At 51.9% G+C, this 12,010-nt stretch overlaps 1 protein-coding gene across 12 annotated transcripts in view; it reads left to right on the forward strand.

The window, feature by feature from the left end:
• ANKS1A (ankyrin repeat and sterile alpha motif domain containing 1A) overlaps positions 1-12,010 on the forward strand; it is a 196,522-nt gene that overhangs the window by 158,993 nt on the left and 25,519 nt on the right. For 9 of the 12 annotated variants that reach the window (XM_078369010.1, XM_035295368.3, XM_035295371.3 and 6 more), the window contains 2 exons: positions 992-1,058; positions 7,083-7,189. In XM_078369010.1, the coding sequence (XP_078225136.1) occupies positions 992-1,058; positions 7,083-7,189 (174 nt within the window). Of the gene's footprint in view, positions 1-991; positions 1,059-5,196; positions 5,612-5,744; positions 6,977-7,082; positions 7,190-12,010 lie in introns of those variants that run through there. The other 3 variants (XM_078369013.1, XM_078369012.1, XM_035295375.3) reach the window with 3 other exon arrangements.

Below are 12,010 nucleotides of genomic sequence, written 5' to 3' on the forward strand. Positions count from 1 at the left end.
ATTGTTTTTCTGATTGTCTGACCCAGGTTCCTTACTTGCACTTATAGGAAAAAGCATCCAAGCCCTGGTACAAAAGGTCCTCTTTTCATTTCTTTGGGAAAAGAGCAGTGAATGAGCTCATTATCACTGTAACCCAAAAAGGAGGAGGAGGGAAAAAGAGAAGGTGGCTGTTCCCCACGGCCTAGTCCTGCCCCTGGCCAGGTTTCCTGGGGAAGGGGCTTGGATCTGGCCTAGAGTGACCGAGGCCAGATGGCTGGGACAGGAGGTCCATACTAGGGGCAGTGCTGGAGACATTGGATGGTTTCAGACTAGCTTTCTCGGCTGTGGTCCAGAGGAGGGACAGGTGTCTGTGCCCCTTCTCATCCCCTGAACACAGAGCTCTATCCAGGACTGCTGGCCTCCAAGAAGCAAAAGACCTTCCATTCAGGTGTAATTGCCTGCTTTCCCAGGGGTTCCTATGTGCAGGTACTCTCGAAATCGTCCTCACTCCCCAGAGCTGGTGGTCATACAATATCAATCATCTGCTGAATGCTTATTGTTTACCAGGCACTACCCTAGGCACTCAGGGTAGCATGGAACAAAGCTGGCAAATCTCCACTCTCATGGAACTTAAAGTCTAGCGTGAGCAATGAAATGGCCAGGTCTGGCCTGTGATTGCAGCCTCTCCCCAGTCTCTGCTGGTCTGGGAGAACTGCTGGGGAGTGAAATAGAGATGCCTCGAAAGGGAGGCTCTTTGGTATTTCTAGCAGCTAAGCTCAGATTGTCAACCATCTCACTCCGTTCAGAGCAGTACTTCAGACCCTGTGGTACTAGAGAAGGCCTCTCTTGGATCTGAGCAGCAGAGGGTCCTGATATCTTGCAGGCTGGTGCTGGTCTAGGAAGCATCTGAAAGACACCTGGAGGTCTCAGCCCCTAGTGGTGCTGGTGGTGAGCTGGCAATGTTTATCCCAAGCCTAACTGCCTCTCCTCTTTGTTTTTTCTTCCATTTCAGATTGAGAAAATCATGAGCTCTATTGGAGAAGGGATTGACTTTTCTCAGGAACGGCAGAAGATCTCAGGTACCGGACCAAGTAGCCATTTTCTCCACAGACCTTGGCAGTCTGGCTCCTTCCTGGCTCAGGCTTTCCTCTAACACAGAAGACAGACGTTCGGGGGTGGGAGAGGTCAGCTTCAGACCACATTATGCTCCTACAATTCAGTCTCCAATATCTAGACAGCCCCATCTTGCTATTATTTTTAGAGCCATGACTCCTTTTACATATGGGAGGGGAAATGGTACAAAATGAATTTTAAAGCTTCCTATTATGAAAATTTTTTAGATGAACAATCATCATTTATTCACTGTTTTATGGGCTTTCTTATATTGGCTTAGATCGGAGTCTATCTCAGCACTTACTGTGAGCTGGACCTTCAGCCAGGTGCTTTATGTACATGATATCTTTTAATTCACACGACCCTGGACAAGAGGCAGTATCATCCTCATTTTCATCCACTTTAAATGGAAGCTTGCGAGGTGTGATGGCTCACATCTGTAGTCCCAGCACCTTGGGAGGCCAAGGCAGGAAGATCACTTGAGCCCAGGAGTTTGAAACCAGCCTGGGCAACATAGTGAGACCCCCAACTCTACAAAAAATAAAAAATAGCTGGGTACAGTGGCTCATGCCTTTGATCCTAGTACTCTGGGAGGCCAGGCCAAGGTGGGCAAATCACGTGAGTCCAAGAGTTTGAGTTCAACCTGGACAACATGGCGAAACCCCTCCTTTACAAAAAATAGCAGTTGTCTCTGCAGCTTCCAAGGCAGCTCTAGTCTCATCCATGACAGTGGCAGAGCATTGGGTTAGACCAGGGGTCTCGGACTCGTAGCATGCATGTGAATCGCCTGGGAGGGTTGACTGTGCCGTTTCCTCTTCCCACAGCTCCCTGCGCCTCAGTTTACTTTGTCATTTACCATTCTTACACTATGTCACTGCTACTTTGATCATTCTTTCTAAGCCCTAGTAGTGAGGTCAGCTTCTGTTTTCTTTGTTTGAAACAGGGAATGGGGAGGCTATCTGAGCTGTTTTCTCTGATAATAGGATTGCGCTGTGTTGCTTTCTCAGGTGAGATGCTCTTAAAGGTGCCTCTCAGAGCAGGTCTCACACCTCTTCCCCCAAGCATCCGAAGATGGTCTGGGCACCGGAGCATCCAGGCTGAAAGCAGCCCAGCCAGGAGCCTGGCCTCTCACCCTCATGGAAATGCCTCTCTGCACTGAAGGGGCGGAACTTCTTGCTCACTTGGGAGGCTCCATCCGGGATTGACCTGTCAGTCTCGAGTGGCATCTCTGGTTCTTCCATGGGCTTCTGTGGTCCTGACAGGAAGTCAAATGGGTGGACTTTGAGTGTGCACATCAGGGAAAAAGGATCATGGGAGACCACAGGGCCTGGTGGGGATGGCCTGGTCTCTGGAGCCTCACAGCCCTGGGTTCAAATCTTGGCTATAGAGACGTACATGTCTTAGCAAGTCACTTAATGTCTCTGCACCCTTCACCCCTCATCTGCAACCTTTGGATAATAGTGTCAACCTCACAGGTTTGCTGTGAATGAGTAGTAGATAGAAATACTTCAGCTAAAGAGATATTCAATAAATAGTAACTGTTTTTTTTTTGAGATGGAGTCTCACTTGTCACCCAGGCTAGAGTACAATGGCATGATCTTGGCTTACTGCAACCTCTGCCTCCTGGGTTCAAGCAGTTATCCTGCCTCAGCCTCCTAAGTAGCTGGAATTACAGGCACGTGCCGTCATGCCTGGCTAATTATTATATTTTTAGTAGAGACAGGGTTTCACCATGTTGGTCAGGCTGGTCTCAAACTCCTGACCTCGTGATCCACCTGCCTCAGCCTCCCAAAATGCTGGGATTATAGGCGTGAGCCACTGTGCTGGGCCCTATGTTCCTTTTTGTCCGTGAAATCATGCTTTACTCATATCGAGAAACCTAGATGACAGAGGCTTCTGCTCCCTGGCTAGTCTCCCTCCATCAGCTGTCTTGGTTCCTGGAGCCACCGTCCCCTCCACAGCAGTGTTTCCCTGGGTTCTAGCAGAGAGGGCTGAGCTGGGCTTGGTCCATTTTTATCAGTCTTGGGTTATGCTGGAGTTTGCAGAGGTGGCTTTTCTGTCTAAGTTTGTGGATCTGTTTTTAGGATCTGTTTCTTTCAGTCAGTCAAACAATCTCATGCTCTGTTGTCATTTACAGGCTTTTCCAAGGGTTGAGTGTTTATAGGAAATAGATGTTCAGGACTGAGACAAACACTGTTACCATTTTCAAAGCAGTGCTTTGACAACAGGGATGGGATGGATAGCAGTGAGTTCCATGGAGGATGCTTTCTGCTTTCTGCGTACAAGGAGCAGGAGCCAAAATCACTTGCATGCGCTTGAGAGCTGGGAGTCAGAAACAGCCATTGCCTCTTGGATTTGCTAAGCCAGGCAATGTGGCAGCACCTCAGGAAGAGCCCTCCCCTTGGAAGTGTGAATGCCGAGCTTTCCCGTGACGTCTGGTCTCCTGTCTGATCCCACCTACCAGTTCTTGTTCTCCCATAAACCCATATGAGTGTTGTGAGGCAGTCTGCCTCTACCCTTGGGTTTCTGGATCCCAGCACAGTCTTGGTTTAGTAGTCATTTTCGTGAACCATCCTCTATAGTACAGCCTGGGAAAGTCAAGAGCAGGCACATGTGGGGGACCACCTAAACAGAGGGTTCATCCGCCCGTGCTGCAGAACGCCAGGCTGCTGTGTCTGCACCACTGCCAGGCTCTGAAACATAGAAAGGATGGGCTCAGGCCTGCCTGTGAACCCTGTCTGATGGGTCAGGAGAGGTATTTCTCCAGGATCTCAGGGAGTACCATCTTCAGCTCAGACCAAAACAGAATCACGGTTTATTTTGACTTGTCAGTATCAGGGTTCAGATTGTCCTTGGGTTGGGTTTCAGGATCAGAGAGAAAAGATCTGGGCTCTGGGGTCAGCAGTCTGGGTGGAGGAAGAAGAGGCCCTCCAGCCGGCATCCCTGCAGCAAGTGTGGGATTGCTCAACATCACTGGTTTTGCAGAGGTGCCCACACCCTTACCTGAAGGGCACGACCATAGCATTAGAGTCTCAGGCCTGTTTTAGGGCCATGGGCCCCTAGGTTGTCACCACTGGAGCTAGTTAGCTGAATCCCCAACAGAAGCGTTTACAGCTAACTCATCCCTGTGCCAACTGCCATTCTCAGGAATCCAGGAGGGTGACCTTTCCCTCCTGGCCCAGGCCACTTTGGCTTCTGTCGACAGAGACCTCCATCAAGCAGAAGGGAACTTGCTTGGCTGTCTTCTGATAGAGCCAGCCATGTTAGATGTTGAGTAGCTGGTCAAGCAGGACCCTTCTGGGGCCTGATGAGAACTCTTTCTTTGCCAGGGCTCATCTACAGACTATCAGGATACCAGTATCTCCCAGCATATTTAGAGGATGATGTGTAGTCCCTGGACTTATGTCCCTGTACCTGTTTTATCTTTTTTGCCCCTCTGCATCTGTACTTGCGATTTGGGCCTGATTTCCACACGTCCTTGGCCATTGCTCTCCTCCCCCAGAGTGTGAGTGGCCGGCTCTGGGGATGGGGCTCTTCCGCTGGGCTCTAACAGGCCCCAAGAGAAATCTGTCTCTAATTTGTTTGGTATACTCACCTAGGGAACATCAAGTGTAATGGCCTTATTTCATTGCCTGTTTTTATGATGAAGCATAGTCATTCCAAAGTGGCAAGTTGGGACGGCGAGGGGTCACTTACCTGTGGGCTATGCCCTTTGGGGCTGGTCATTCCTTTGTTCTATCCTGGCTGTCCTGGAAACTGGGAGCGGTCCCTCTCTATTCTTCCTGACAAGCTGTTTCCAGCCCCTGGAACTGGAAGTAAAGTTTCACATCTCCACCCTTCATACGCATTTGTGCAGCCAACATCAGATAGTGGGAAATCTGTCATTTTGCTATGATGCTAGTGCTGCTGTCTCCTTCTCCCTCAGCAGCCACAGCAGCAGCCACTTCTGCTCCGATGTGATGTCCGATCCCTGATGTATTTTCCTGAGCTTGGAAGGGGGAGGGCGAGGAGGGGAGGAAGGGGAGGGCCAGACATTACGAGAGTGAGCAAGGACTGTGGAGCCAGCAGCAGGCAGCGTGGAGCCCAGGAGCCTTTAGACAAAGCATTCTGCTGCGGCTCTTGTCAGCGCGCACATCCTCCGGCAGCAGGCAGGACCACAGCTGCCCGGCTGGGGGATTACAAGCAAGAATGAATCAGCACCCGGGGACACTTGACTTCATGGGCATACGAGAACCTGCCGCTTAGGTTCCTGGAGCAGATTTCCCCATTCAGGAGCAGGGAGCTCAAGTATTCCCCCAGACTCGGCATCTTGGAGGGCTGCGGCAGCGTGCATCCAGAAGGCCCCCGGGTCCCTGACACCATCTGTTCTGCAGGAGACAGAGGAGAGGGAGTGGAGGCTGGCACAGTTGGTACCAGGGTCTTGTAGATAACCAAGCAAGTTGTCATTGTCCTGCCCCAAGGGACAGAAAGTACCTGGGAACGGCAGAATGACTTTCACCGTGTCAAGAGTTCACTGGAGGTGATGTTTTTATAGTTGGTTCTTCTTTTTCCTTCCTTGTACCTCTTTTTCCTCCTCTTCTCTTTTTTCCTTCTTTCATCTGTTCTTGCCCACAAGAATCAGAGAAGTAGGTTGGGGTTCAGACATCCAGCTCAGAACATCCAAGGTCTGCCAGAAAGGGCCGAACTTCTGTCCTCCCTGCGCCACTACAATCCCTATCCAGACGGAGGAGCAAATAGATGTCCTCCCTTCCCTGCTCATCCTTGGAGGAGAACGTCAAGATCCGGAGACCCTGGGATGACTGTTGCTGTCTTCATCGCTCAGCCGAAGAGAGAGCAGCGCAGGACGTGAATAGACTTAAGCTACCACAGCTCAGCTGACAGAGGACCACTTCCTTTTTCTATCGCTTTTATCTGGTTGGGTTTTGTCTTCTTTAGCCAAGAACTGAATGTGCCTGCCTGCTGTCCACCTGAGCAGGCAGGTGAGTCACAGGAACAGCTACTATCAGAAGACGAAAATGAATGCCCAGCTCCTGAAAACCAGCCCAGCCCAAGAAGGCAGCACTTCAGACAGCGCACTGGCCCAGGAGACGCCCTGCTCGCCAGCCGCCAGAGTCTAGCTGTGGACCGGGCTCCTGGCCCGCTCGCCGCTTAGCCTGGCGGAATGCGATGCTGCCGTCCCAGCAGAGCCACACCTGAGCCCGACCCTGCGAGACCTGGCCCATGTGCCCCATTCAGCCCCTTGCTGCCTTGAACCTCTGAGTACAAAGGGCCAGTGGCCATGGTTTGCTTATTCCGGGACTGCTGGGGGAAAACAAGTAAAAGTCTCTTTTCTCCCCCTGCCGTGTTCTGTGCTGCTTGTGTTGCATGTGCTGGGTCCTGGTGAACAGCCACTGCTGCTGCTTCCCTCCCGGAGCCCTCGCTGTGTGCCTGTTTCCCTCAGCTGCATGAAGATGTGTGCTCTCTCCTGACTGGTTTATGCTGCAAGGTCACAGAACTTGCTCCTCGCCACAGCCCCGTGGGGGCTCCAGAAGTTGCATGGATGAGAGGAGCGGCGGGGCTCGTGGGCACTTAGCAGCGCCCTCAGCCCCCTCTAGTGCCTGTGGGGACAGACTTTCTGAAATATCTCAGCGCCCACGCTGATGAGGAGTTGACCCGGAGACTGTTGGGGGTTGGCTTCCCCCAAACCCGACCTGTGGGCAGAGACCGTGCATGTGCAGCTGTGGCCCTGGAGCAGCTCAGACCTGGGGGTGTGAGTGGGCAGCAGCCGCCTGAGGCTGGGCAGTGTGTGGACAGCACCAGGTGGTCCTGTCCTTGGCTGTACACAGAAGAGGAGCTGCGTGTCCGCTGCTCTCTAGTCTCTTGTATATAGTTTGGCTATTTCATGGTAATGACTATGATGTGGCAATGCCATCTGTCTTCCTCTGAGTGCCGCTGCTACCGCCTTAATGGTTTTTCCCTTTTCAAGCGTCTGCCGATTCCTCTCTCGTCAGGTTCGCGGACGCTGGAGCAGAGTGTCGGGGAGTGGCTCGAGTCGATTGGGCTGCAGCAGTATGAGAGCAAGTTGCTTCTGAATGGCTTTGACGATGTCCGCTTCCTGGTAAGTGGCTGCAGGCCTCCTCATCGGCAGCGTGCTGTCAGTGGAAACAGGCCCCACAGGAGTCTGCAACAGTACGTAGACCCAAATCCCAGGGAAAGCTCACTGAGGTCACTCAGATACCGGGAAGTCAGCCAGGTGGCTCATGCCTCCTTTCAAAACTCCCTCTCCCTCCACCCCAGAAATAGCTCCGGAGGGAGCTCTCTGCAGATCCACATCCCAAGAAGGAGGGTCAAGGCTGGGCACCAGGAGTTTTATTTATTTTTCAAAACTTTGTTGTCAAGTGAGTTGTCAGTGAAGCAAAGAGCCTTGCCTCCTGCAGAAGGACCCCTTCTCTGCCCAGCCAAGGCCCAGTGCCTGGGGTAGAGTCCAGGCTTACACAGCCTCATGTCCCTATGGCCTCAGAGATGACCCAAAGAAAAGGCTGAGTTGATGACTTGGAGGTTTTGGTTGCTTCTTTGAGAAGCTCTCTCACAAAACACAAGGGGCCAAAAAAGAAAAGAGAAACCAGGGTGTTTCCTCTGGATCCCTGCAGAATAGGGATCCAGTCTGGGCTTAGGATCTGGTGTACCCTCTGTCATTTCAGAAAGTAGCTCTGAGCAGGGTACCCGTCACTGCCCCTCTCTTGGAAGCCCTTCCCGTGTCATCTGTATGGGCCGGGCCTGCCCCCAGGAGCAAGCATTTGAGTCGCAGTTAATGATTGTGGTTGCTGACACTTCTTACTAGTGCTTACTGTGTGCTTGCGCCGTTCTTAGTGGCTTGCATAAATTGGTTCATTGAATCTTCCTTGCAGCCCTGGGGTGTGGACTCATGTCAATCTCCATTGCCCAGATGAAGGAAATGAGGTAGCGTGGTAGGTCGCTTGCTCAGGGTCACACTGTCAGTCATTGGCAGGGTAGAAATGTGCATGTAGTGCTCTGAATCTGGGGAGCAGGCTCTAACCACTGTACTGCCCAGCCTCTGTCTTCTCTGTGGATACAGGGATGGGGGTGTAGCTACCTATGTGCTTTCTGTCGCCTTCCAGCCTGAGTCATCTTGGTTCAAGTTAGCCCTGCCCCCTCTGATGGGATGTCTCTCGCCTGTGCCTGTCTTGCACGGCTGTCTCAGTTGAGGGGCCAGGGTCAGAGTCAGCACACAGCTCATACTGCCTGCACTCCGTTCTCCACTGGGGGCTTCTGAGGGTTTCTCACTGATGGGGTTGTGTTTGGGGCCTCCTAAATAGTGGCCTGCCCAGGGAGCCAGCTGAGGCTTCCAGGAGAGACCCAACTCACCTAGAGCCATCTCCACCTCCAGGAAGAAGATACTGCAGTCTGCAACAAAGCACCCCTCCCAAGCTGGCTTTGGGGCAGTTAATTTTCAGCTTTTAGAAATCTTAAGTTTTAAAATAGCAATTTTTTTTCTTCTTAAAAGTTAAACTGAGTATATTTATGGTACTTGTGACCTAACCCCTGACTCACCATGTTCCTCGGGGAAGGATGACAAACTCGGGACGGAGTTGGGGGTGGGGGGGGCAGTGCGTGGGGACCCAGGTTGGCCCTGACTCAGAGCATTGAAGGGCCTTCCCTCCCTCAGCTCACCCCTTCCTTAGGCTGGCCACCGGATGGGCAAGTGGGGGATCTTAGAGTGTTCCCTCCCTGTACTTTGAGATGCTAGAGGCTGAGCTGTTTCTTCCCACCCCTCCTTCTGCTGATCTGGGAAAGGACAAGGCTCCTACCCCTCGAATAGCCCAAGACTCCTTAGGACTGGGCCAGAGAGCAACTGAGCAGTTCTTTGGAGAAGTGTGGCCTTGGGCCAGAGCTTCATGCATAGGACAGGGCCTCCGTAAGATGCGTCTGTTCCTGTGCTGGAAGGACCCTCATCAGGAGTGGCCTGCAGCTCAGTCCTTCTGGGGGCTCTGGCTGCTGGCGGGTGGAGTCTGTGCGAGAAGGGACGCCCAGCATGCCTGGGTTGAGCCAGGACCTCAGATACCTGGAGTGGCCTGAGGAGCTGTGCGGAGCATCATGGGTAACTATGTGTGAATGGCCAGATGGGTTGTCAGGGGAATTATGTTTTAGCAACCTGAAAAAAGGAAGAAGGAAACATGGGAAGGGGAGCATTTCTGTTATTGAAATATTCCCCCATTGCATGTGGTATAATTTGCATCACATTAGCTACAGTCTGTCCCATGTAGTTAGGTTTTCAGTAGGCTACAGACGTTTCCCTTGGTTCTGAAATGCCCTGGAGACTCTTCTACAAGATGCACAAATAGCTTCCAGGAAGCCAGGCTGGACGTGTCTTAGGAGCATCTGGAAACTGAGGCTGTTTCACAGTCAAGGTGTTGCTGTGGGATTTCCCTGTGACAGGGTCCCGAGGGTTGTCGAAGAAGTACAGGGCATATGTGCACATCACACAGCTCCCTCTCAGGGTGGAAGGGACTGGAACGTCTTGTGGCCTAATTGTCCTCTCTGCCAAATCCCTTCCAGATAGTCTCTGCCATGATGGTTTTTTAAAGAAGTCATCATTCATCCTTTGCATTGCATGGCTGATTTAGAGCATTCTTTATATTGAGTCAAAATCTGTTTCCTATGGTGTCTGTCTCTTGGTCCCAGGTTTACCTTTTGGGACTACACAGAACATGTTTAAGCCCTTCAGAAAATTGAAGACCTCTGTCTTGGCCTCCAGGTGTCACATCCTCTTATTCTTCCTCCTGTGATATGGTGATTGAGCTGGACAAGCAGGCAACTTGAACTGTATCCACACTCTCTTGCTTACAGACAGAAAGGGCCTTTGATTTAGAGGGGCAGGACCAGGGCAGTGGGGGCTGCCAGGTGCTCCCTAGGATGGGCGGAACCAACAGCAGACACAGGAAGAGAGGGAAAGTGGCTCTCACACCTGCCAGCCAGTCCAAGGGCCCACCACACTGCACCTGCATCGTTTCCATTTTCACCACAAATCTTATCCACAGGAAATGGGCTTTCTTAGGAGAAGGGAGGAAATGCATTTAATCAGCGCAGAAGGAAGGTAATTGGTGCTTGGCATATGTGTAGCTCCGGGCGTGCTAGCACAGGTTTTGTGTGAAGATTCAGCCTGATACCCTTCACAGATGTGTTGATTGAATATACGATGGCACTCCTGATGCTAGAGTGCTATGTAGACATTAAAAAAACATGTTTTTAAAGAATTTCTAATGTGGGGAAATTTCCACCTTGTAGTGTTGAGTGAAGAAATTGACACAGAAATTCACAATATGATCTTAATTTCTGAAAAAGAAAACATGTATGCATAGGGGTGCAAGGGAGTAAGCCAGGATGTTTTCAGTGGCTAGCTCAAGAGGACTCCAGGTGGCTTCATGTTCCTTTTTGGAGTGTAGTAGTTTTTCTCTGTTTCCCACCATGAATGAATATGTAATCAAAAAAGCAAATAACATAGGTGGCGTAAGGAGCTTGATGGTCCAGCTGGGATAACAAAGCACATAGGGCAATGAAAACAACACAGCGGCCAGTGTTCAGTGCAGAGAGGCTGGCAAACGCCACCAGCAGCGGGAGGAGGCCCAGAATCCAGAGATGCTGCTGCTGCCCAAGTGGCAGAGCCAAGTCCAACCTCGAACCTCTGGGTTCTGCTGTCTGTCACAGGGGTTTCGTAGAAACGGTGGGACCTGGAAAGATCACAGAGAAAGGAGAGGCCTGCGAGGGGCCAGCCTGCCTGTGGTGAGTGAGGAGGCTGCTGGGGGGCAGTGAAGGGCAGGGCCCTGACAGCTAGGTGGGAGAGGTGGCTGGGCCTGACCTGAGGGCTCTTAAAAGCCAAGTGTGGGAGAGTCCCAAGGTCTCTGAGTCCTGATCATGGGGGGATGATCTCTGTTAGTGCCCCACACCAGGCAAAAAGCCCCTTGAGTGAGGCGCACTTTAGACATCCAGGTTGAGAGCCCGTGTGTGGCAGGCTGTCATGGCTTGGGGCAGTGGACAAATGGAAGATGGGAAAGAGGCTGGCAGCAGGCTCAGGATGGGCTAGAATTGGACACTGTATCAGCCAGGCGGGATGGGAGGCCTCCTGTTCCTCCCGTCAATTTCTTTCTCTGCAGGTTCCTGCCACTTGGCAGATAGGCCCCTGCTGTCTTCCTGTCTGTTTCTGAGGCGGTGCCAGCTTGTTCCCACGTGTTGGAGAGAGATGACAGGTGAAGAGAGGCCAAAGACATAAGCTGGGGCCAGGAGGTTCTTCTTTACTGGCTTTTATGAAACTTTCCAACCAGGTCACCAAGCCTCTGAGGTTCCCTTCCTGTTCCTGTCCCCTGGATTTGCTCCTCACTCTCCAGCCCTCTAAACCAGCTTCACATGATCAGTGGGGCTTGTCATTGCCCCCTGTGACATCCCTCCTTTTGCTTTCTTCCACCCGAGGCCCAAGAGGCCACTTCTAGCCTAAGCAAGCTGCCACTAAGCACCATTATCAGAATGGACATGGCCGAGAGGCCCTCTCCCCAGCCTCTGCCTCCATCCCCATCCCGTCTCCCTGCACAGCACTTTATGAGCTGACTGCTGTACTGGAATTGCTTGCCCAGTTGAAGCAGAGCCTTAAATAGGAGGATCAGTGGAGCTGAGGCTTGGAAAGGAAAGGAATCCTCTTAGACAAGTGTGAATCCTGCCTCCTGGACTGGCTAAATGCTGTAGTCACTTAAGAATGTCATCCCTCAATATCCCAGGAGTTGATGCTGCTGCACCAGGGTCTCCCTTGGTCTCAGGAGCCTGGCCGAGGGCACCCCTTATAGCAAGTGTGACAAGGGGCAGGCTCACTTTGGGGCCTGTTCCTAGCAAGTGCACCTCTTGCTCCCCCTCCCTTTCACTTCCTGACCAC

The sequence above is a fragment of the Callithrix jacchus genome, chromosome 4, assembly GCF_049354715.1.
Source record: "Callithrix jacchus isolate 240 chromosome 4, calJac240_pri, whole genome shotgun sequence".
Taxonomy (NCBI): Eukaryota; Metazoa; Chordata; class Mammalia; order Primates; family Cebidae; genus Callithrix; species Callithrix jacchus.